The sequence below is a fragment of the Jaculus jaculus genome, chromosome 6, assembly GCF_020740685.1.
Source record: "Jaculus jaculus isolate mJacJac1 chromosome 6, mJacJac1.mat.Y.cur, whole genome shotgun sequence".
NCBI classification, from domain to species: Eukaryota; Metazoa; Chordata; class Mammalia; order Rodentia; family Dipodidae; genus Jaculus; species Jaculus jaculus.
Genome location: NC_059107.1, coordinates 111,762,363 through 111,787,728, shown reverse-complemented (window position 1 = coordinate 111,787,728; position 25,366 = coordinate 111,762,363). Strand labels below are relative to the sequence as shown.

At 43.1% G+C, this 25,366-nt stretch overlaps 1 protein-coding gene across 2 annotated transcripts in view; it reads left to right on the top strand.

Annotated features, from left to right (window-relative positions):
* The first annotated feature begins 15,838 nt into the window (after nucleotides 1-15,838).
* Mdm1 (Mdm1 nuclear protein) overlaps nucleotides 15,839-25,366 on the top strand; it is a 32,754-nt gene continuing 23,226 nt past the window's right edge. For both annotated transcript variants that reach the window (XM_004650080.2, XM_045153725.1), the window contains exons 1-5: nucleotides 15,839-15,970; nucleotides 16,850-16,964; nucleotides 20,948-21,318; nucleotides 22,407-22,541; nucleotides 25,072-25,239. In XM_004650080.2, the coding sequence (XP_004650137.2) occupies nucleotides 15,953-15,970; nucleotides 16,850-16,964; nucleotides 20,948-21,318; nucleotides 22,407-22,541; nucleotides 25,072-25,239 (807 nt within the window). In that variant the 5' untranslated portion in view covers nucleotides 15,839-15,952. The remainder of the gene's footprint in view (nucleotides 15,971-16,849; nucleotides 16,965-20,947; nucleotides 21,319-22,406; nucleotides 22,542-25,071; nucleotides 25,240-25,366) is intronic.

The window sequence follows — 25,366 nt, the reverse complement described above, 5'->3', positions numbered from 1 at the left end:
CCATGGTTACATTAGCACACATCTGTCTCAGGGGAATTGCATGACTTTCCCCTCATAATATATGTATATTTCCTATGGTTTCTCTGCCTAATCTGGCAGTCTGCCTTTGGAGTCTGCAGTGCCTCAAGTCTCTTTCAGGAGCATTGGCAGCAAAAGTAATGCTAGGGGCCAGATAGCTGATAATCAGCTTCGAATGTCAGTCAAGCACGTATATGGCAGCTGAAACGTTCTCTCACACAAATATTTTGCTATGACATACAGATAACTTCTGTTTACAGCCATCTTAATTATCTTTAATAAAATCAAATCTGAAGTCTTCTACCCATATGGAATTCATCCAAGCTTAAAAAAACATATTTGAATACCAACGTGTTGGAATACCACCAATTATATAGCAACGTTTCTCTAATTCCCATTTCATTTTTTTTTATTTGCTACTGTAAACAAAGATAACCATTTTGAGAACATTTAACTGGCTTTACAAAAACCTCCACGAGGCAACTAGCAATGGGGACAAGCACCTTGGAGGACTGACCTCTTGCTAGGCAGAGTTTTCTGAGGTAGTAGGCCGTTGCTACTCCTTCCTCTGCCAACAAACAAGGAGGTCCCAATTCCTACTTAGGTCACAGGAAAATGAGATTGTTCAGCTCTGTTCATTGGTGGCTGGCTGTGGTGTCTCCTTCACACTCAGGAGGTGATGAACTTGAGGCAAGAGCCCAGTTTGGGGTCTGTGGATTTGGGTGTTAAAGGACAGGCAGCTCAGCCAGTGACTTCCAGGGATCACTCAGCCCCTTTATCTCTCTTGAAGAGGGAGGACCTGAAGTGTAGGTAGGTGTGGTCAGGCTGCCACCTTGGGGAACATTTCACTTATTTCAATGAAGACACAGGTTAATATAGTACTTCATTATTTGCACACATGCAGAACTGTTCCTGTGACAAGGCAGTGTGAGGAAGCATAACTCTTTGAGAGCACATGCTGGCCAGTTGCCAGTCTAAAGTGTTACTTATTTCATAGCAGACTAATGGGTTGTGGCTGGGTGTGCTCTCAAAGCAATTGTTGTGATCTCACCTATAAAATGGAGGGAGGGCACCATGTTTTCCTTTCAATTTTCTTCTGTGACATTCAGAATTAGAAAAATAAACAACAAATTGCATCTAAAAATACAATGATCTCTCCCTTTTACCTTCTCCTGTCCCCTTTGCTACTTGGGTCAAGTCCAGCAATTTGATATCATTGAATTGAGAGTCCTTGGACTTCTTTTCCTTGATCTTTCAGCATTTTTTTAATGATGTAGTCTTCCTAGATTCACATGTCTCAGTATGTGAAGACTCCTCAGGGTCAGGGGGAAGTCTTGAGCAAGTTACTTGGCCTCTCTGTGCCACAGTTTTCTCAGTTGTAAAATTGGAATAATATTTGTACTTTGCAGCAGTACTGTGAAGATGAAACAAAGCCATAGAAGTGAAGTTCTTGGACTAGTATTCAGCATGCAGTGTGCTGTCTATCGCCATCAAGGTTTTCTGATTCTTGCGCATGTGCGCATAGCTTTTCCAGGTTGCAGTGTGGGGAAGGGTGGGAAGGGAAGGGGCTGAAGTCCCAGAAATCCCATAAACTTTTAGAATATTGCAATGTGCAGAAATTAGCTATATTCTGACATTGCATGTAGTAATGCGCTGTGTCATGTAATCAGAATCAGATGTTGGTTTCAGGTGTTGTAGTCAGGGAAGGAGTGAGGTCACGTGGGTTTGTGCACCTCAGGAGAAAGCTGAGATGGAGCTAGGCTGAAGAACAGGTAGACTGAGACAGTAGGAGTGAAGGAGAAAAGTAAGGAGAGTGCTTCAGGGAATAGCATTTGAGAAGACAGACCAGCGAGTGTAGCATAGCCTGGGGCGGTGGGAAGACAGGCCTGATACAGTAGAGGAAGTAAGCGTGGAGAACAGAGTGGGACATGTTCCCCCCATAGGACCTCACATTTGCCCCACAAATATTCTACCATGGAGCTACATCCCTATTCCTTTAAATTTTATTTTGAGATAGAACAGACTGATGCAAAGATACACTAGTTTTAAATGCTCTACAGGAGTGAAGGAATGCAAGTATTGAATGTTGTTGTTTTTCATAATTAAGCACTATGGTTCTGTAAGAAAAATAAAAAACATTAAGAACACTGCAATTCATAGCATACTGTAGCCTCGAATCTGGTAGTGTTTGTTGATTTTGCATGGTGTGACAGCATGCTCAGTGAGCAGGTTGTGTGTCCAGAGCCAAGGCTATGGTGAAGTTGTGTGATGTGACTTGGGTGTGTGCTCCTAGAAACACCGTAGGCTCATAATGCATTTGATTTTGAATTATGTTTTGGTCCTTTTATGTTTAGAAACATTTTTACTATTGCCATTTCTGTGTGTGTGTGTGTGTGTGTGTGTGTGTGTGTGTGTGTGTGTGACCTTCACATTTAGTTAAACTCACCCACAGTTTAAGGGTCTGGGTTCTAAATAATGCTTTTAAATTTCCAGAGCCAGGTTCAGAGGGAGAGGGGTTAGTAAAAAACAAAACAAAGCAAAACAAAAAAGCCCTTTGTAGCTCCTGAGCTTTGTAATCTGATGCTTTCCTCTGCGGTGGCAGGTGCACAGTTGCTCGCTTTGTCCCTGGAGGGACACTTTGGAAGTCTGCCCACTGGGGACTAATGATCGAAGCTTCCTTGGTGTGGGCAGGTGGGAGGCCATTTTGTCCCACTCTCAGCACCTCCACTTGTGACATTGCACTCTAGGTCACAGGTCCCCCACCAAACAACACTCTTGGGTTGGTTCAAATGCGACTCCCTTCAGGTTGGCTCCCTCTCTCTTGCCATGGTGTGGGCAGAGGTGTCATTTGGGCTCAATGCAACCTACGGTCTCTCTTCTTAGAAATATAATTCCAGCTCAGCCTGGGCTAGAGTGAAACCCTACCTTGAAAGCCTGTGTGTGTGTGTGTGTGTGTGTGTGTGTGTGTGTGTGTGTGTGTGTAGAGAGAGAGAGAGACAAAGAGGGAGAGAACAAAAAAGAATGGTTGTGTCAGGGCCTCTAACCACCGCAAACAAACTCCAGACACATGGGCCACCTTGTGCATTTGGCTTATGTGGGTCCTGGGAACTTGAACCTGGGTCTTTATGCTTCACAGGCAAGCACCTTAACTGCTAAGCCATCTCTCCAGCCCCACACCCACCTCTCTTCATCCTGCCATTAAACCCACTACTTCAGCTGCAGTCTTTCTCCACTGCATTTCCCAAAGCGAACTGAATCGTAGCCATTCTGGTTCCCAAGCTCAAGAAGCTCTTGTTAAACTCCCCCAGTGGTTCTCTTGAAGAACTGCACACCCAACTTTTTGAGTAACTGAGGTAATGGAAAATGTGCCTCCCTTTCCCCAAAGGAGGTTAAGAGGTTAAGGAAGTGTCCTGCAGAACACAGCACTTGGGAGCCTAGTGAACTGACAGCCATAGTTACTAGTTTTTCAGTAGCGATTTTATAATTCAGCCCAGTGGGCTGACAGTTCACTTGTTATGGAGAACAGCAGAAATGACCCAGCTTGGCCCCAAAGGAGACAAGCTACTTATTGAATCATTTTAGTCTGAGGATCTTTATTTCTTATTCACAGTGTTCTAGAGGAGTAAAAATGTATGTCTCTGGTGCTCACAGAGACCAGGGCATAATATCAAAATAAGTACCATGATAGGCAGTGGGTACTTTTGTAGTTTTGGAAAGGCCAGGAAGAGAAGAGTTGTTAATGAACGCCCTGGGGGATTCAGACAGTGTCAGTTTTGAATTTTAGCTCTGCCAGCTGCTAGCATGTAATCTCAGGCAATTTGTCAAATATATCAGCATTTTTATCTTCCAGAATGTGTTAATGGGCTGTGTGTGGTGGTGTATGCTTTTAATCCCAGTATAGGCACAGAAGTAGGATGATCACTGAGTTTGAGGCCAGTCTAAAACATACATAGTGAATTCCAGCTTAGCCTGGGCTACAGTGAGACCTCACCTCCAAACAAGAAGTGAATGGGATTCCCTGCCTCTTATGTATTAGAGTGGCCAGTTTGCCTGGTAACTCAGCACCATCAGCATCAATCCTGTCTAAGGCCAGAATGACCTTTTCCAGAAACCTCCTTACATTGGGGTTGGGGTTTGAGATCAAGAGAGTGTTTGTCTTGTGCAAGACTTGGAAGGGAGAAGGGAAGGGAGACACTGTTCTTGGAGTTCTGGCTTCTGAAGCTCATCAGGTAGGGTTTTGCTAGATGTGAAAGCTCACAGCTTTTACTGTGAACTGTTCCTGAATAGTGACAGCAAGATTCTTAGAAACCCAGTTTCTCCTGTCCTCTTATAGACTCCCACTCCTCACGCTTCTCTCACACGTCCATGTAAGCTCTAACTTCTGTTTGAAGCCCCTATTCCTCTGTTCCCTCACACCCCATTCTGATTCATCATCCGGTCTTAAGGCATGTAGCAATTAATTAACAAATTAGCCAACAACACCAATAACAAAGGGTATTCTTCAAAAAGTTTAATAAAATTGTATGAATTTCACTGCTTTGCAAGAACAAAGTTGAGGGGTGGTATAAACAGAGACCATTTTTAGTCTAATTATGAGAATAGCTCACGTTTCCTACCTCTCTTTGGCTCACAGGCTATTCAAATTGTTGCAGACTTTAGCACTCTGATCATTGAACTGAACACACCTTGGGACATGCACAAGCTGTCTTCGTGTTGTGTGGTGATTAGGAATAGACAGAAGTAGTCGGTTTACAAATGACTGCCAGTGGGATTCATTTTAGGGATCCCATGTTAGCTTTCCTCTTAGTTCATCAATATTGACAATTTTCCTTTATAGTGGTTGTGTGTGCACGTGCATGCACACATGCTCCATGTACACAGTTGTAGAGGATAGATGACATCAGGTGTCCTTTTCTATCTCCCTTTCACCTTATTTCCTTGAGCCAGGATCTGGCACTCTTCATTTTTTTGGCTAGACGTTAGACTGGTTGACTAGGAAACCCCTTCCCAGCATTATAGTTACAGGTACGCATAGCCATGGCCAGGTTTTTTGTTGTTGTTGTTGTTGCTGTTTTAAAAATATTGTAGTTACTTATTTAAGAGAGAGAGAATGGGCCTCTAGCCACAAACAAATTCCAGATGCATACATCACCTTATGCATCTGGCTTTATGTGGGTACTGGGGAATGAAACCTGGGTCCTTAAGCTTCACAGGCAAGCCCCTTAACCACTAAGCCATCTCTTCAGTCCCTGTTGCTGTTTTTTCAGTGTGTGTGCTGGGGATAGGACTCAGGTCCTGAGGCTTGCTCAGCAAGCTCTCTTACCTGCTTAGCCATCCCTCCAGTTCCATTTAGTTTTATCCCTATGAGCAAAGGGTAAGTTTGAGGCTAGCTCTTTGACCCAGGTCCTTCTCCCCTTGCTGTCTTCTAGAATTGGGATTCTGTTGATCCCAAGTTTCCATCCATCTGTTGCCTGTGGAAATCCTCAGCAGAAGTCACTGCTGTCCCATGGACTTGCCTTTCTCGGTTTGAATGGCAAGACACCTGGAAAGTCTCCAGAAGCACACAGCTGTGGTCTCTGGATGCAAGGGCAGAATGAAATGGCTTTACCACCAGGCAAGCCCGGGGAGGGGGAAGGCTGGGATTCGTTCTAGCCTTTTGCCCATTGGAGCTTTGAGCCAGAACTAAGGGCCAGAGAGGCTTGAAAGAAAACAGAACAAGGGGCTCTTTCTCATGCCCCCACGGTGCTCAAAATCAGTTCTTTGCTAAGGCAGAAACCAGAGTGGTTGAGGCAATGTTTGAAGCAAGTCTCTGTACTGTGTGGCAAAAGGACCCAGTGTTAACAGGCGCCCTCCTTTGTGCCTCATCCTGGATGCTTCAGGGCTAAAGCTGTCAGGGCTACATTGAGCAGATCTCTCCTCAGGAGAGGAGGTTTTTAATTTTGTCTATGCCTTCAAATATGTGCTGATTGTTAAAAACGTTGGCTGTTCCACGGGGGACATGCCTTATGTATTTATTTATTTATTTTTGTTTTTTCTAGGTAGGGTCTCACTATCCCAGGCTGACCTGAATCACTATGTAGTCTCAGGGTAGCCTTGAACTCACAGCCATCCTCCTACCTCTGCCTCATGAGTGCTGGGATTAAAGGTGTGCGCTATCATGCTTTTGAGAGTGTACTGTCCATGTCCACATTAAGGAAGGATGCACTGTACCACTACTAGGAGGATTCTGCTATCAGCAAACTACCTCCTGTCATAGGGACATCTTGCCCAAGTCCATGGCCTTCCAAAGGCAGCCCATTTTGGCCTCACATAGGATGACTTTGACAGGCCATTTTAGTTCGAAACTCTGTGGCCAGCTGAGGCTATCATCAGACACCCTCCCTGTAGCTTGTCTGCTGCCCCATTCTGCTTCCTTGCCCTCCCTTCTCCAGTGTTAGTCCCAGTGGGTTATGTGACATTCTAATGAATGTCAAATAATACACAGCACGTTATCTTATTCTCAGAGAAAACCTCATCTCCGAACAACTCTCTTCTCCACTATCTGTTGATCTCTCTATTTTGCACTTGTCTTCTCTGCCATTCATTTTGATTTCATATTTTTGCCTGAGTTATTAACTTATGGCCGTTCCATGGAGTTTTAAGAGGGAGTAGAGATAAATGCATGCGTGTGACCTGACACTATCAGAGCTCAATTGCAAAGAAAATAATTTATTTGAGCGACTCTCAATAGAAAGGACATTTTCAGGGAATTGCGAGGTGAGGCACTTGCTGCCCCAGTGGTCTCCCATTCCTCTTTGGAAGTGCGCCCCTGCGACTCTCCCATCGGTGGGCTGGGTCTAGATCCCTAGCCCTTACATCTGGATTGGACTGGAGTTCTTGATTTGGATTTGCTTTTGATTTACTTTGGCTGACAGAATGTGTATGTGTGTGTGTATGTAACGGTATGTATGTTAGTGTGGGGGTGCAGTTGTACATGCACGTGTGTGATAAGTGCTCATATAGAGGTCGGCGGACAATTTTGAGATTTTGTGTGTCATTCCTCAGGAATACCATATGCTTATTATTATTATTATTATTATTATTATTATTATTATTGAGACAGGTTCTCTTATTGATCTGGAGCTCACTGATTAAGCTACATGGGCTGGTCAGAGAGCTTATTTCCATCTCCCCAGTGCTGGGATTACAGGCACACACCACTATGCCTGGAATTTCATGTGGGTTTGGGGGATTAAACTCAGTACCACATGCTTTCAAGGCAAAGCACTTTACTGACCGAACTGCCACCTCAGTCCATAACCCACCAAGTCCTCAAAAGAGGCACTGCACACGCTGCTCTTGCTCTTGGTATCTCTCCTTCACCAGGAGGACAATTCAAGCTTGCTGCTTGAAGAAGAGAGCCCGCATGTAGTAGTGAGAGTTGTTGCTGGTGCCATCTGAGACCAGCCAATCTTTTAGGTGTTCCATCAGCTGACCACAAATTCATGAACAAGTTTAATGAGATGAGCCAACTTCAATGTAGATCAGCAGAACTGGCCAGTTGACCCATAGATTCATGGTTATTATTATTTTTGAGGGAGGGTTTCATTCTAGCCCAGGCTGACTTGGAATTCACTATGTGGCCTCAGGGTGGCCTAGTACTTTCAGAGATCCTCCTACCTCTGCCTCCTGAGTGTTGGGATTAAAGGCGTGCGTCACCACGTCCGGCCTCACGGTTATTATTTTAAGCCTTTGGGGTTGTTTGTTAAACTTCTGTATCATAGCAACAGATGATTAGCACAAGTAGCTTAAAGAATCATTAGGAGGGCTGGAGAGATTTACTTTGCAGCAGTTAAGGTGCTTGCCTGCAAAGCCCAACAACCAGAGGTTCGATTTTACAGTACCCATGAACAGCCAGATGCACAATGGCACATACATCTGGAGTTCGTTTGCAATGGCTGGAGGCCCTGGCATGCCCATTCTCCCTCTCCTTTTCTGCTCTGTGTCTCTTCTCTGTCATTAGGAGGATTGAAGGAACTAGATTCCAGGTGATATAACATAACATTCATGAAAGGAGCTAGGGTTAGGACCTTGTGGAACCAGGAAGCTTCCACTAGTTGTGAAGCCATTGCTACAAGTTCTAGCTCCACCATGTTATGGACAGGAAACTGCTAGCACAGCTGCCCATCCCAGAGCCACCCACCGCTGCTACTGCCATGACTTGCATCATCGCAGCCGATGCCTGTGCTCAGCTTCTCTCCGTCCCTCAGTCTGTGCACGTGCTCTTGGTCAGCACAAGGTAAGCTCACTTGCATTTCCACTGCACAAGGATCACAAGACAAAGGGATTCAGCAGCTATAGCAGATTTGGATTTTGTCACACTGCCATAGAGCCATGGTTACCTCAGATGAACATGACTCCTAAAACTTATTCTATAGTCCGTGCTCAGTGATAACAAAACAGCTTCTTTAAATTGCAGGTGCAGGATTTTAATAACTGGCTGTACTGTCAAACATAATTCAATTAATAGAAATTGAGAGATCTGACCCGGTTGTGGTGGTGCACACCTTTAATCCGAGTGCTCAGGAAGGTGAGGTAGGAGGATCGCTGTGAGTTTGAGGTCACCCTGAGACTACATAGTGAATTCCAGGTCACCCTGGACTAGAGTGAAACCCTACCTCAAAAAAAAAAAAAAAAAAAAAAAAAAAGAGAAATCGAGAGCCTGATGGATGAACAACATAGTAAATATATATATATATATATATATATATATATATATATATATATATATATATATATATATGTGGGGCTTGGGAAATGGCTCAGCAGTTAAATAAATTTGCTACCAAAGCCTGGTGACTTTGGTGCATATGTCTGGATTGTTTGCAATGATAAGAAGCCCTGGCACATCCATACTCTCTCTCAAATAGTAAGTACTTTAAAGAAGATTTTTATGGACTCCTTGCTCCAGCAAAGTTCATAAAAATCTTTTAGGATAGTCAATGAGAAAAAGTACAAGAGGAAGAAACTTTGATGTTCTGAAAAATTCTTGCTTCCATATTGACTTTTTTTTTTTTTTTTTTTAGGTAGGGTCTCACTCTAGCCCAGGCTGACCTTCACTATGTAGTCTCAGGGTGGCCTCGAACTCACAGTGATCCTCCTACCTCTGCCTCCCAAGTGATGGGATTAAAGGCGTGCACCACCATGCCTGGCTCTCTTGTTGACATTTGACAGAGCTTTACTAATAGAAAGAAAAGTGATTTCAGAAGGAACAATTATAGCCATCTGGCCTTGACCTGCTGTTATTAAGTACACATACTCTATGTGACAAAGACATATTCTGAGTTTATTTTGACATAAGGGTAGAAGTTTTTAAAATTCTTAGGAAGATCACTAGATAGCATCTTCTGATCCAGATTTAGGAAGTGTCATGGGAGTTTGTGGTGGGGGGAGGCTGGAGAGATGGCTTAGTGGTTGAGCCATTTTCCTGCAAAGCCAAAAGACCAGGTTTGATTCCTCAGTACCTATATAAAGCAGTTGCTCAAGATGGCTCATGTGACTGGATCTTGTTTGCAGTGGCTGGAGGCTCTGGGGCGCTCATTCTCTCTCTGTCTCTGCCTCTTTCTCTCTCTCTCTCAAATAAATAAATAAAATATTTAAAAAAGAAGTGGCATCTGGGCATGCTGTCAGAGAATGAGTGTGCCCAAATCTGAAGTTAGCAATTTAAAACAACTATGTGTTCGTCTTTGTGCTCTGGACTTACGACTGTGAACAATCATCACAGGAAAGGAAAGACAATTCTTAGACAGCAGAATCATCAGCAGTGAAGGCATTAAAATGGAAGGAATTTGCGCACCCAAATTTTGTTTCCCCCTCTTTTTTTTTAAAGCTGAGGCACAGCATTGTTATGATGGTCTGTGAGGTTCGCAGTGGCCTAGGCCTCGCCAAGAACTACTTTACTCAGCCATGGCCTTGTATGGTGAGGAGTCCTTCAGACTCATCGAAGAAAGTCCTTGTCAAGAGAACCTTGGCCAAAAGCCAGACCCTCCCTTGTCAACAAAGGCGTCCTACAGCTAAAAATCCGAAGGGCAAATTGCACTGGGCTCACTGGTAAGTCTTAATGACAGTTCTGTTTATGCAGTTCCTTACTGACATCACTGTGAAAGATCTGCAAGCAGCTAGCTTCCGAGGTAGAGCGCATTGATTTAATTGTTCTTTTTTTCCCTCTTTTCTTTCAGCTATGCAATCAGAAATGTACTCACGTGAGGAAAATCCAGTTAATACTGATAGAAGAAGGCAAAAGAAAGCACATGTCAGACTGATTCTTGTTTGCAAAGACTGAGCTCAAAATTTAACCAATGAATGCCCAGCTCTGTGTCACAGAAAGTTGCAGAGACAAAGAAGTGGAATCTGGAATTTCTACTACCTTATAAGGTATTTCAGAGAAAACTGCCTATAGGAGGGCACAGGGAGGCTACTGTCACTCAGTTCATAATGAAGGAGTTTGTACACAGCCTTCCTTGCTCTTACTTCTGAAGCAACAGGGAGAGGGAAGGGGAATGTTGCGGCATGGCAGCGTGTGATCTACCTGTTCGAGGAGCGACACGGAGCAAACGTTCATAAATCTTCCCAAGGAAGGCTAGGCCCAGATTCAGCTGCCCGGGGCACTGGTGACAAAGAGAATGTGAAAGGCACCTGATCAGGTGTTCCCCGGATGGATTTGAAAAGCAACTCCTTTATCCTACCTGCTCTTTAATCCCATCCTAATGGAACTTTCTGGCACTAGTTTGCAAAGCATCTTTAGAATATCCGGTGTTCGTATGTAACATTGTCTTGCTTCCTCTTTTTACTTCCTGTGTCCTGTGTGTTTATGTCCCCCTTCCACCATCAGATTGTACCTCTGAAGGCAGTGCTGTGGCTTCCTTGTCTTTGTATCACCTTGTTTTCAACCCTGTCTTATGGTGCTTTGCTCATACATTTGTTGTTGTTGTTGTTAAAATAAATACAGTTAGAAGCGAAAGTTCTCCAATGTTGCAACTGCTTCCAAGGATAGATGTGTAAAGTGACTAACTCCTAGTTTTTTTTTAAATTAAGTTTACATTTATTTATGAGAGAGAGAGAGAGAGAGAGAAAGAAACAGAGAATAGGCATGCCAGGGCCTCCAGCCACTGCAAACAAACTCCAGATGCATGTGTTACCATGTGCATACGGCTTATATGGATTTGGGGGAATTGAACCTGTCTCCTTAGGCTTCCCAGTCAAGCCCTGATTCCTGGTTTTAAATGAATTGACTAGTGCATAAGTGTATCTACATTTCAAGTGCAGATACTAGTTTTTTTTTTTTTTAAAGGAGTTTTGTTGTCATTTTACTCTTAAAACAAAAGATGCTGGGCTGAGGAGATTACTGGTTGGGAGTGACTACCACGGAAGCAGCAGGCTGGACGTCACTAAGCTCAACTCCTCAGAACCCACATAAAATGCTGGTCATGGCCGTGCACATCTGCAACCCCAGTCTGCAAAGGACAGACACTGGGGACTTCTGGGGGGTGGGGTCAGTGACAGACAGCAGCTCCAGGCTGAGGGAGAGATGCTGTCTCAAGGAAATACAGGAATGAATGATAAGAGATAAGAGAAGCACAGATGCTTTCCTCTGGCCTCTGCATGCATGTGCATTGGGCATTTGCATCTGCACACACATGTGCATATACCCCAACACATACTCTACACACAGAGACACACAAATGCACTCCCCCCAAAAATGGCTGCATCACCATCTATGTAAATCAAGATGACCCTAGGAAAAAGTCAGTGGCAGGAATTATTTTGTGCAAAGAAAATAGCTTTTATGATAACTATCAATGCCTTAAAGTTTACATATACTTCAAAGTGAGCTGAGTAAAATGTTCTGTAGCTGGTGGACATGGATTCAGACTTACGAGCAAGGAGGAAATGTCCCATTGTATGTCATATGACAAGTTTCTGTTCTTTTCTTCACCTCTTTTTTCTCAACTGTGCAGACTGATCACACACCACTACAGCTTGCTGGTTTCTTTGTGAGTCTCGCTTTTGCTCACAGAGACACTTCTTTATCTTTAAGGGTTACAACAGTGTGGGCAAATTGCCCGTCAGTTGCTAAGGTCTCACTCTTCCGATTCTGCAAACCACAAGGCCAGCTACTTGTTTGGTTTGCTAAGAAAGTACCCTAGAGAGAGGCTGGATGCTGTCTTTAGCTCTCTGTCGTCTCAGCAGTATCTGAACAGTGAGTGACCCTGGTGGCAGTTCATTGAAGGCTCCAGCTGCCCTTTTCCCTTTTTATGGCTTTGTCAGAGGCAACCTCATGTTGTTCACTCAGAGGTCCTGGCACCAGCCAGGTAGTAATCTATTCTTAGAGGTCTCATCAGCCTCTCCTGAAAAACTCTTTCCTCTAGGAATCTTGACACTTCCTTTTTTTGCTTTCAGCCTCAGGGTGTGAGCTGCTTCCTAGGTTACCATTTCTCTTTCTCCTTTTTTCTTTTCCTTTCTTTCCCTCCCTCCCTCCCCTTCCCTCCCTCCTTCCTTCCTTCCTCCCTTCCTTCCTTTCTTTTTGAGGCAAGAGCAATGGACTGCATTTTTTTAATGCAAGAGAGACAGAGAGAGAGAGAAAGAGAGAGAGAGAATTGGCACACCAAGGTCTCCAGCCACTGTAGGTGAACTCCAGGCACATGCGGCCCTTGTGTGCATGTATGACTTTGCATGCTTGCATCGCTTTGTGTGTCTGGCTTGCATGGGACCTGGAGAGTCAAACATGAGTCCTTAGGCTTCATAGGCAAGTGCCTTAATTGCTAAGCCATCTCTCCAGCTCCCTTTTATCTTTTTTTTCTGAATATTTTATTTTTATTTATTTCTTTGACAGAGAGAAAGAGGGAGAGAGAGAGAATGGGCATGCCAGGGCTCCAGCCACTGCAAATGAACTCCAGACACATGTGCCCCCTTCTGCATCTGGCTAACATGGGTCCTGGAGATTCAAACCTGGGTCCTTTGGCTTTGCAGGAAAATGCCTTAACCACTAAGCCATCCCTCCAGCCCTCTTTTTCTTATTTCTTTTAATTGACAACTTCTACAAGGATGGACAACAAATAAATAAATAAATAGATTCATACAAATGAGTCTATTTGTGAGATTAATCTGTAGAAGAGGAATTGCTGTGTCAAAAAATTGTTCAATTGTCTGTCACTGAAGTTGTACTAATTGCACTTGTATGAGAACTAGAGAAACCTACAAAGGGAAGAAGGAACAGGCTTGGTAACTTCACCCCACAGGAGGGTCCCCCAGTTGGAGAATGTCGTGAAATCTGTCACTGGAGGAATCATTTTCTGGACTTACTTCTGAGCTCTGTGAAGATAAGAAATGCTACAACATTAAAAAAAAAAATATTCTCGGCTTAGAGAGATGGCTTAGCAGTTGAGGCACTTGCCTGCAAAGCCAAAGGACCCAGGTTTGATTCCCCAGGACCCATGTAAGCCAGATGCACAAGGGCGCACACACATCTGGAGTTCATTTGCAGTGGTGGGAGGCCCTGGTGCGCCCATTCTCTCTCTTTACCTGCCTATTTCTCTCTCTCAAATAAATAAATAAACAAAAATACAGGGCTGGAGAGATGGCTTAGCGGTTAAGCGCTTGCCTGTGAAGCCTAAGGACCCTGGTTCGAGGCTCGGTTCTCCAGGTCCCACGTTAGCCAGATGCACAAGGGGGCGCACACATCTGGAGTTCGTTTGCAGAGGCTGGAAGCCCTGGCGCGCCCATTCTCTCTCTCTCCCTCTATCTGTCTTTCTCTCTGTGTCTGTCGCTCTCAAATAAATAAATAAATAAAATTAAAAAAAATACAACTAGCACCCACTTAAAAGAGCATAACACAAAAAAGGGAGGGCAGTGCATTTTCATTTAGTACTAGGTGAGACAATTTGAGAAGCAGCTTTGCCCAGTGAGTACTTGGTGTCTAGGTAGTGTGGCCATGGTCAGCAACAAGAGTGACACCTACAGATGCGTGGCTATTGGAGCAAATGGCAGCATGGCTGCAAACACTGTAAGCACATGTGAAACAACTCTAGTGTCTCCTTAAAAAAAACAAACCACGAAAAACAAACAGAACAACAACAACATAAAAAAGCGGGTGGAGACCTGTTGGGTGCTGGGTCTGTTTTTGGTAGTAGCAGACAAGGTAAGAGGTGGCAAACCAGAGCCCACAAGACTCATTCATGATGTTGTCCCTTCTTCATTCTCCATCTTTACTTTATTACCTGAGGTAGGCTTTTGTTTAACAATAACAAAGTAAACTATTCTTCCTTGAGTCCTTGTCACATATTCCTAGCAAACCTGGAACATGATTAAGTCAACTGTATAGTCTCCCATTTGATTTTCCTGTCATTTATTCCCTGCTCAGCAGAACTCTAAACACAGTTATCACTGCCCTTTAATTTTTTAATTTGATTTTATTTATGAGAGAGAGAGAGAAAGAGAGACAGGGTGGTGGGGAGAATAGGCATGGCACATGCGCCATCTTGTGCATCTGGCTATATGTGGGTACTGGAGAACTGAACCCTGGTACTTTACAGACAAGCACCTTAACCTCTGAGTCATCTCTCCAGTCCATCATTGCCCTTTGAAACAAAAAGGCTACTTTTCTTATGCTTGCTTCTGCTTGTTTTCCCTTAGTCCTATGTGGCAAAAAAGCTGGGCATATAACTGGAACTGTGTCTTTCCTACGCTGTGAGATCTGGGCTGCCTTCCTGCAGAGGACTCTTGTTTTATGTTCGGCTGTGTCTTGTTTGCTCCATCCTTAATTCACACAGCAGAGAGGCTGTCCGCGCCAATTAACATTAATCAAGGGCCCCCTGGATGCATGACTGCACAAGGATTATTTAATATTCTCTTTGTTCCAGATATCAGGTGGCTCCTTCAAATGAATTTTCAAGGATCTCAATGATGACAAAGAAAAACAGAGACATCAATTAGGAACCAGGAAGACAAGTTATTATTTTTTTTCTTCAGAAAATGCCTAACAGCATCAAGGGCTGGTGCTAATATTTGAACATTTAGAGGAGGTATACTCTTTTCAGTCAACAAATGACGACGGTATAAGGTATATTCATTATTTCTGGAAGAAGCCCCATGGCCTTCCATTTAGACATCTGCTCTTTAATCGTCTCAACTCCCCTTTTGTCAGTTCTTCTAAGTCTTCAAGACCAAGTCTGAATTCCTCCTGAGCCATTTCTAATCATCTCCTCTCTCAGGGTACTCTGTGCTCCAAACTCTTTATTCACACCTCTCATTTGTAAACTGAGCACGGCACACATTATACTGTTACTTAGTAAGTATAGGTCCATCTTTCTCAAGTATGTCATAGGATTCTCTGAGTAATTTACTCCTTTCCCAATCCTAGTAAAACGTGACTGTGGGTTGTAGAAGCTAAGTTTCAAACAGACCTGGACACTCTTAAAAGCAGAAAACATTCGGTTCTGTCAAGCGTGATGGAACATTTCCTGTTCTATGACGTCAAGTACAAGGCCTCGAGAGCGGCCTTTGTGGCGCAGAGCAGAGCAGAGCAGAGCAGGGCAGAGCAGAGCGGGACAGGCCGAGGGGTTCCTCCCGCGGGGCTCCGCCCACACCACTTCCCGCAGCCTCATTGGCCGGCTCTCCGCCCGCCATTCTTAGCGCCCCGGAGGTGGAGCGGCCCCTGCTGAGCTCTGGTTGGTCGAATCGTAATGACGGTAAGAAGCGCCATTGGTCTTTAGGTCCCAAGATGGGCGGAGACTAGGCAGAGCGACAGGGCTCTGGCGAGAGGCGCCGAGTGCGCCGGCGCGTCGTCGGGGACGCCGGGTCCAGGCTTTTGCTAGGGAACTGGCTGTTGTCGCCCCGCCCCCTCGGGGCTTTCGGTCCGCTTAACTGTCGGAGTGGCGGGGCTCCAGCGCAGGGCGACATGCCGGTGCGCTTCAAGGTGAGTCGGGGTCTCGGAGCCGCGGCGCGCGCGGCGGGTGTGGGGACCGCGCTGGGGTGTGCGCTGCGCTCCTCACCGGCGCCTCCCGCCCCGAAGCGGGCTCTGGTCCAGAGGATGCTCTGCTGGAGGATGCTGGGCTCCCGCCGCCCAGCTCCCTCGGCTTACCGCGCTGCTGTGGGCAGGTCCAAGGGATCTGGACAGACGTGTCCTGGGGGCGCCCGGAGCGGACATGGGAGGAGGACATTTGAGACTGGGGACACCCGTGGTCCAGCTCCCAGTCTAGCTTTAATCACCCTTCCCTTTAGACCTTTAAATAGTAAGTGAAGAGAGTACTAAAAGGAGAACATGAGTAGAATAGAGCTTTCTTACTTGATAGCGGGCTTGATAAAAGTTCCAGGTAGCTGTCAGGGAATATCACCCGTCCACGCAACAGGTGACCACTCTGTTCCACAAATCCTGACCCTGATTCTTAAGGACTTGTAGCCAGAATGACTATCTCTGACTGACTTTATGCAAATGTCAAAAGCAACTAGACAGAATACATAATGTTATGTACTTGGTGTATATTCAGGGTAAATCTGTACTCAGGAGGACTTAAGTTGTCACCCATTATCAGAGGAGGTCACACTTTGGAATGAGAGCCCCAGACCCCTGCTGGCGTCTGACTCAAGTAGTGGTGAGGATTAAAGGATATAACACACAAACTGCGTAGCACAGGCTGGGTAAATATCACTTATTATTAAGAAGCTTGTCTGTGTTTAACTATCATTCTTAGGCCTTTCAACTCTCCCTGGAGGCTCAGAAGGTATAGTTATTGATACCTGCTTCAAATTGTTGTTCGTTAATTGCATTGCACTCAAACTGTACTTTGCATTACAGGGGCTGAGTGAATACCAGAGAAATTTTCTGTGGAAAAAGTCCTATTTGTCAGAGTCTCGTAATCCCTCAGTGGGGCAGAAGTACCCATGGGCTGGACTTAGATCAGATCAATTAGGTAAGCTGAGCAATTTAATAGCGATTATACATCAGAATCCTAGGGTGAAGTTACAAAATAATTTACTCAAAATCCAGTGGCTGTGGTTGACTCATTCATATTTAACAAGTATTTATTAATGTTGTGCCATGGTCTCAGAGTGTTCCTAGCTGCTGGTCATATGCCTCTGAAGCAAAGTCCATTAACTAAAGAAACAAGAAACTTGGGAACTAAAAATTTATGCTGTGTATAAAATAGTTTGAGATAACATAAGACAAAGTTGAGTTGAAGGGATAACGCTTTAGGTTTGATAGTATGAAAACTTTTTTTAAAACTTCTTATTGACCAACTTCTGTACATGTAGCCAACATACCTATAATCATTATCAGCTCTTTCCACCTTCCCTTTCTTCCCTCACCTATACCTCCTCCACTGAATCCCCTCTTTCCAACTAGTTTCACCTATTTTGATTTCATCATTTTTGTCCTATTGTGCAGGTCTGGTGTAGGTAGCATGAGCCACTGTGAGGTTATGAATACCATGGCCCCTTTGGGTCTGGAAGAGTATTACAAAGCCTTTCCATTCCTTCCTTTGGCTCTTACATTCTCTCCACCACTTCTTCTGCAATGATCCTGAGCCTTGGAGGGTGTGATAGGGATATATCTATCACATAGTGCTGAACACTCCACTGACACTTCTTCCCCAGCACTGCAGTGAGTGTGGAGTCACCCCTGTGGTCAGTGCTATCTAAAAAGACTAGCTTCTCTAACCAAAAGTGAGACGAGCATTAATATATGGGCATAAATATAGTTAGAGGCCAGTTTGGTGGGCATAATACATCCATTTAGCCAGATAACAGTAGTAGGAAGACTTTTTTTTTTGACAAGATGATAGCTGAGCTTGGACATGAATACTGAGGAGACAGGTCTGGGGAAGAGGATTCCTAAAGTCACGAGTCATGGATAGGGTAGCTTGCCCCAGGTTTCCAGTTAGGATGTGGCATAGGAGTGCTTTAAAGTCATCTGTTTTGTTAGAGCCCTTGAAGTCAGAGATCATGTTCATCCCATTGCACAGGCTGCTGCTTCAACCTCAGGGAATGTGAGACCTGGGCAATGGTTTTCCACAGCAGGATAGAGAGAAAAGAGACTGACTGGCTTTATTGTATCTGCTTAATTTCTCCTCAGTGCAATAGAAGATCTCTGAGAGCAGGTCTCTGTCTCCTTCCTTGTCAGATTGAACCTGTTTTGGCAAGTGGGTTTTAGGAAGCCCACTACATAGGAGTGTTGGGGAGGGATTAAATGAGATGTTGTTAGGCCAGGGCCTTGAATATGTACTTTAATAATGCTGAGTGCTGGGTAGGGGTCATGTGAGAATGACTGATTTTGGGTATTTAAGTCCTTCGAATGTTAGGTGTTTGAGTCAGGACCTATGGCTAGGATACCAGGCCTGGGAAGGTCATAAAACAAGAAGTGTTTGCAAGATTAGCATTGAAGATTCATGAACAGCGCCTTTTAGAGCGCCTCTGAGGCATCAGGGTTTATTTATAGTCCATTAACTGACTTGGGTGGCCCTGCTTCTGAGGCAGGGTGCTGGGAACCCCTCTGCTCATAAATTCCACCCACTTAAAACTTCATTAGATTAAGAATTTAAATTACCTCTGTCTTTATCTATGCCATCCCACTGAAGAGCTAGGCACTGGGACAGTTGGTCAACTCCATGACTTGACCCCATAGTGTTTGAGATCAGTTACATTTAAGGACAGAGAGGAGCCCATGCAAGTGAAGCCACTGTGTGTGGAGCAGGGGATGTTTTGAAAGACAGATGGTGTAGGAGAATGCCAGTGGAAATTTTTGGAAAGAGTGAGGGACAGAGTGAGAACTCTATTTAGAGATGGAGGTGGAAGGCGAACAAGGAATCACAGCAGCTTTCCCTAGAGCTAGTTACAGGTATATAATTTTTTTTTTTTGTTTGTTTTTGGCATCTCAAGGTAGGGTTTCACTCTAGCCCAGGCTGACCTGGAATTCACAGTGTAGTCTCAGGGTGGTCTCAAACTCTCGCTGATCCTCCTTTTACCTCCCAAGTGCTGGGATAAAAGGCATGCACCACCACATCAGGCTGCGTTTTCTTAACAGAGTACTTTTCTTTCCTTTGGGGATTTGCTGGTGCTGGGAGATCCAGAGCAGACCACTTGGCAATCTTCCCCTTTCATTTTACTTATTATCAAATCCTGACCCTGCTTTCTAACAAAATGTAGAAGGCTGGGGAGTGTAGCTCAGCAGTAGAGTACTTGTCCAACATATGTAAGGCCTTGAGTTTGTTCCCCAGCAGCCACCAAAAATGTTTTAAAAAATTTAATTACCCCCCCACTATACTTTAAAATTGATTCCTGTTTTGTTGTAAGATTTTACAAATAGTTTCAAAGGATAGACTTCCTGATATATATTGGATATGTTTTTATATATGTAAATATATATTTAAGATTTCCAGTGTCTTAACTCAGCTCATTCAGTTTATGGAAAATTTCTGTTTTCATTGACAAGTTGACTTGCTGCACTAGAGTGATTGTCTGTGAGAGAAGTCTGAGTTCACCTCCAGATTCAGAGTAACATGCATAGTCATGTGCATTTCGCATAAGAGCCCCCTTTGCACCTGCATTTTAATTCTAAGACAGGAGGGTGGAAAAGATGCTTCATGAAAAAAAGTGCCATTCTTTTGTTATTTGTAGTCTCTGCCTTTGCTTCCCTATCAGATTTTTCCTGAGGAGCTGTACTCTCTTGTCCTGTTGTTTGTCTTCCTTCCTCTGTGACAGGTTGGGATGATGCGTCAAGATACATTTCAGGCTGGTTGAGAGGTATGCCTGCCTTCTGGAGGGTTAGAGGAGGTGATCATGAAGGGCCATGGCAAATGGAACTGCAAATGGCAGGTGCAGCTCTCAGGCAGAGAGATCACTGTCAAGCAAGAACACATAGGAAATTTCAGATCTAGAAAATGCTCATTTTTGCTTACCCCATTCCTCTCAGGAGTTTTTATACACCCATCTGAAGACCGCTGTTCTAGTGAAGGATAGTAACCCTTGGTTCAACAGCAGAAGCATCCTGGAGAGATGCTCCAGTCTTACTCTTCCTTCATCACCCAAGCACAGTCTTCTATTTAAAGGATGGACCAAAGTAGGGCATTATCTCAGTGGCTGTCACTGCAGAGCTCCTCTTACCTCAGCAGGTGAAGCTTTGGGATATTGCTTGCCAGGCAGAAATATAGAGAAATTGTGCCTTAGCTTTTGTTAAAGGGCTCATTCTTTTTATTCTCAGGAAATCAAGGCAGAAGTAGAACCAAGGTCTAGCATAACGACATCTCATCCCTTTTCATCTTGGTCTGTTCAGCATAAGAGAAGCTTTGTGGAAAGTTCCAGATTTTGACAGACGGGGCCCATTGTTCTGTTAAGTGGCACAGGAAAGTAATTAGAAACGGAGGTAACATGTGCTGCCTGACTTGCCAGGTCCCTCCCGCTGTGCTTCCAGTGACCCATGTGAGGGGAACTTGAACATTGTGACCCCATTTTTTAATATTTTGTTATTGTCAAACTTTTACTACCTCTTGCTGTTGAGAGCTATAGCTAGTTTTTTTTTTAAATCACATATTCTGGTGGAATTTGTATGTGTTTACGTATGTGTATACCTCAACTGAATTTAATTTAATTTAATTTACTTATTTGAGAGAGAGAGAGAAATAGGCAGATAGAGAGAATGGGCATGCCAGGGCCTCCAAACTACTACAAACGAACTCCAAATGCCTGTGCACCTTGTGCATCTGGCTTACATGGGTGCTGCGGAATCGAACCAGGGTCCTTGGGCTTCCCAGGCAAGTGCCTTAACTGCTAAGCCATCACTCCAGCCTTCAACTGAACTTTAAACTTAAAATTTTTCTCCTCTTACAGATGTTACTGAAAGTTATGTTTGTCACTCAGTTCTTTGGTGGTGGCTACTTTTGTATACTCTGTTTTTTAGGGATCTCAAAAGAGCCAAATTTTATTTCAAAAAGAAGAGTCCCCTACCATGATACTCAGATTTCAAAATCTCTCGAATGGAATGGACCCATTTCAGAGCATGGTGTGGTCGTCTCAGCAGTACCCCAAGCCCCAGAAATACCAAAATCACAAGAGGCAGAACAAAAAGATGTTAACCAAGAAAGAGTTCTCTCACTAGAGGCCTCCAGGGTTCCCAAGAGAACCAGATCTCATTCTGTGGACTCTGGAGCTGAAGGGGCTTCAGATACTGTGGAAAGGAATGACGATGTGGTAACAAACCATGGAGCAGTTGATGAAAATGTGGAACTGGAACCTTCTACCAAGCCTCTTTCAGAAAATGCAGAGAATGGGGTAGGCACATTCACGAAATTTTTCTTCCAGAGCATAATGTTCATTCTGGGTTGCATTATCACATTGTGCCATTAAAACTTTCCCATTGTTATTTCTTGGTCTCATATCTGTGGTGTACTTGACAGGCTGCCAATTTGAGTTATTAAGAATGGTTTTTCTCTTAATACTTGATATTTTTGTACTAGTTATACTGACTCATGCTTTCATTAAATAGACAGTTTACCTGTGGATTTTGTTCACTGGAGACCAGCACCTGAGTCCTAAGGGAGAGATCAGATTGAGACAGAGAAGGGGAGTAGGCCATTGTTTCCTGGCACCGGGGCCAAGCAGACTTCTGCTTACCCTCATTTCACTTTCTTATTGTGCACAAGCAAGAAAACAAACAGAATCTCAATTGACAGAAGGCAGAAGGAAGGAGCGTTCTGGCTAGCTTGCAGGATCTTGCTGTTCTGCTCTCTTATGTCACATCTGGCCTACAGCAGGGCCCTGCAAGCACATAAGCAGAGGCTTGAAGGGACAGTTGTGTGGGGATCTCACCACCTCCCACATTTCATTCTGCAGCCTACTGCTCTCTCAAGTTCACCTCCACCACTGACCGGAAGCCGAGAGAGGCACTGGGGAGTGCAGAAGAAGGGTCCCTGGCTTGTTCAGAAAGCCAAGGGGGCCAGGGGAGCCAAGGAGGGGAATACGTGATTCTGGTGGGAGGGAAGGGAGTATCTACAGAAGCAGGGTGTGGGTAGGGCATGGTGCCATGTGTTTTTTCTTTGTTGGTAATAGGTTTAGTTATGAATGATTAGAAGGAAGGAACTGAGAAATGCTGTATTTTGTGTGTGGGGGAATGTATTATAGTGCCTTAACAGTATTAAGAAAGGAATTTCTAATTGTCCAATGATTTTTTAAAAAGCCATTATTTGGAAGTTGAAAAAAGTTTATTGTGCAACAGTGCACATATAGTTAGCAATACTTATGGGACATTTAAAGCTTGTTCAGAGGGTAGATTTTGTGTTACATGTTTCATAGTACAATTTAAAAGAAAGTTTGCATGGAGATCTGTAATGGCTTTGAGTGAACATTTTTTCCCCTAACAGTTGGACAGACATCTACGGAAGAAAGCTGGACTGACTGTTGTTCCTTTACACAATGCCTTGAGGAGTTCTGAATATCAAAGGCAATTTGTTTGGAAGACTTCTAAAGAAAGTGCTCCAGTGTGCACAGCCAATCAGGTAGTTTAATGGATGTACTATGTTTCTGAGTGTTCTTACCTGATGTAGGGATGGAGATGTATATAGAACATAGAGCCAAGTACCCACTGGTGTAGGTTCTAGAAGACCAAGTGTGAGCATTTTGCTAAAATCACCCCATTACTTAGGATTTATAGCAGTACTGTTGTACTGTCCTAAGTTATTGATGGTCATTGGTGCCAGGCCCACTAAATATGAGGCAGGATGATGAAAACTTGGGGACTGGTGTTTGCATGCTGAAAACTTTAAAAAAATTATAAAAAAAACTTATTTAATTAAATTTATTTAATTAAATTCTAAAATGTTATCCTTTAGCAGACTAATATTTTCATGATTTCTGTTTTTAAGTAAGACAACTACTTTGGAGATTTACTTTAATAAATAAAAAGCAGGTGGAAAGTAGCACTACATACATCCTTCATTTTGCTCTTGTATCAGATCAACAATGACAGCAGTTGTCAGTTTAGCTATACTTATAGAATTGAAAAGTAATTCAAAACTATAATGAGCTCAATGTGAAATCAGATTTTCTTATATTGCTTGTAGCATTTTAGGATTGTGCTATCATTCTCAGTGCACACTTCGTTTAATACCAGTGTTTTTATTTGTGAATTCTCATTGTGTTCTTAACTATACTTCTATGCATTTATGTTCTTAACTATACCTAATTGTCATTTATGTTCCTAGGTATACTTCCAGTTCCAAGTACAAAATGCTTCCATTTTTACTGTCTTCAAATGTTCATGACAGCTTTGTCTTTTCTTTTTTTCTTGATCTTTGTAATATTTTTAATAAGCATACATATGCTCTACACACCCTGACAATCAGCTCTCCTGCACTTCAGTGCTCATGTGTATAGTTTATAGATGTCCCAACACTGAGAGGGTAGTTAGATTTGGCAGGACAGTAACATCTGCCAGCTTATACTAACACAATCATACCATTGATCATGTGAATTGTGGCAGCATTGATTTTGAAGCATTTTTGGAATGTGTGACGTAACATGAAGTGATACTCTTTTTCTGATATGCACTCTTCATTAACCTAATGAATAGGATAGCATAGGATAGACAGATAGATAGATAGGATTCTTTTGCTTGTTTGTAGATGTTCTTGGATACCAGTTATTACTAAAAATTCCTTATGACTTGAAAATTGGAATTTTTCAGTTTTGCAGAACATTTGACATAGAGCTGACTCAAAGCACAGCCCTATTACACATTTTACATTCCAATGAAAGCGTTTATAGAAATGTTTCATAGGTTTATAAGTACAATAGAAATAAATGGCCAGTAATAACTTCTCTAGTTAATGTATTGGTTTCATTAGTGCAGCTTTCAAAGAACTTCTTTTGGAAGCAAATGCTGTCTGTAAATTCACACATACCAGTTTTGGAGTCTGGATTGAAGAGCTGTGACAAACTCTGTGATAAGCCCTCTCTATGTTTGTTGATGGGAGCCCATAAAGGAGCCACTCCATTCTGTTGTTATTAGATGACTGTTTTGAAAGGAAGTCATATTAATATTTAAAGGAGTCATTGGTTTTTTTTCTGGAAAGCCCTTGAGGTTCTATAGTACTAAGGAATATAGACTGTTTTGATCAGGTCTATATGAAGATGTGCTGTGGCTGTTTGGTGCTATAAGCAACTGTATGCTGTATACCTTATCTGAGCTTTCCCTCTCTGTTTCAATAGTTTTCCTTTTAATCACTGGTAAATACCATAGTATGGAAACTGTACTATAAAATGTTATAGGTAAAAGGAAACACATTAAAAGAGAAATATATTGGGCTGGAGAAATGACTTAGTGGTTAAAGGTACTTGGCTTGCAAAGTCTGACAACTTGAGTTTGATTCCCCAGTACCCTTGTAAAACCAGATGCACAAAGTGGCACATGCATCTGGAATTCATTTGCAGTGGCAGAAAGCTCTGGCATGCTATTCTGTCTCTGTCTCTTTATGTCTGCAAATACATAAAATAAAATTTAAAAAGAGAAATATGGTAATTATTGGAAGGAGTTCCTTGCCTTAATGAGAAAGGTTAAAACAAGCAAGCAGAGGAAAAGGAAACAAAACCACTCAGAACATATCAGGTGTTCGAAATATCAAGAATTTTATACTGTTTCAGGAGAAGAATACTTTGTAGAGCTGACAAGAGTTGCTTGAATAAATGCTAATGTCTGTGTTCATATTATTAATCATACTGTGTCACTCCTCCTACTACTAAATTGATGGGAGGATGGCCTGGGAACTCTGGGGGAGAAAGGTCACATACAGAAATAGTGTATTATCTTTGCTTAAGCATTATTTTGATTGCACTTACTATTTCTTCAAAACAGTAATCAGGACAGAAATTTTACCTTTGCATATTAGTTGGATGTGTGAAATGAAATTACAGTCTTATGTAATTTTGCTCTTTTCTGTTCTATTACAATTTTATGAAGTTCTAAACGTAGTTGACCACTTCTATATTACTTAGCCAATCAAAAACTTAACCGAGTTTTTTTATTTTAAGATTGTCCACAATAGAAGCAACTTTGTTCCACAATCTAGAGGTAACTCAATCATCCATGAAACTGAATACAAAAGAAATTTTAAAGGCTTATCTCCACTGAAAGAACCAAAATTAAGAGATGATTTAAAAGAAAACGGAAATATTGAAACATTATCTCCGGAAAAGAAGGTATTCAGGAATTCCTGCCCCTACTACATTTTGGCTTTTTCAAGGTAGAGTCTCACTGTAGCCCATGTTGACTTGGGACTCACTCTGTAGTTCCATGCTGGCCTTTGAGCTCACAGCAGTCCTTCAA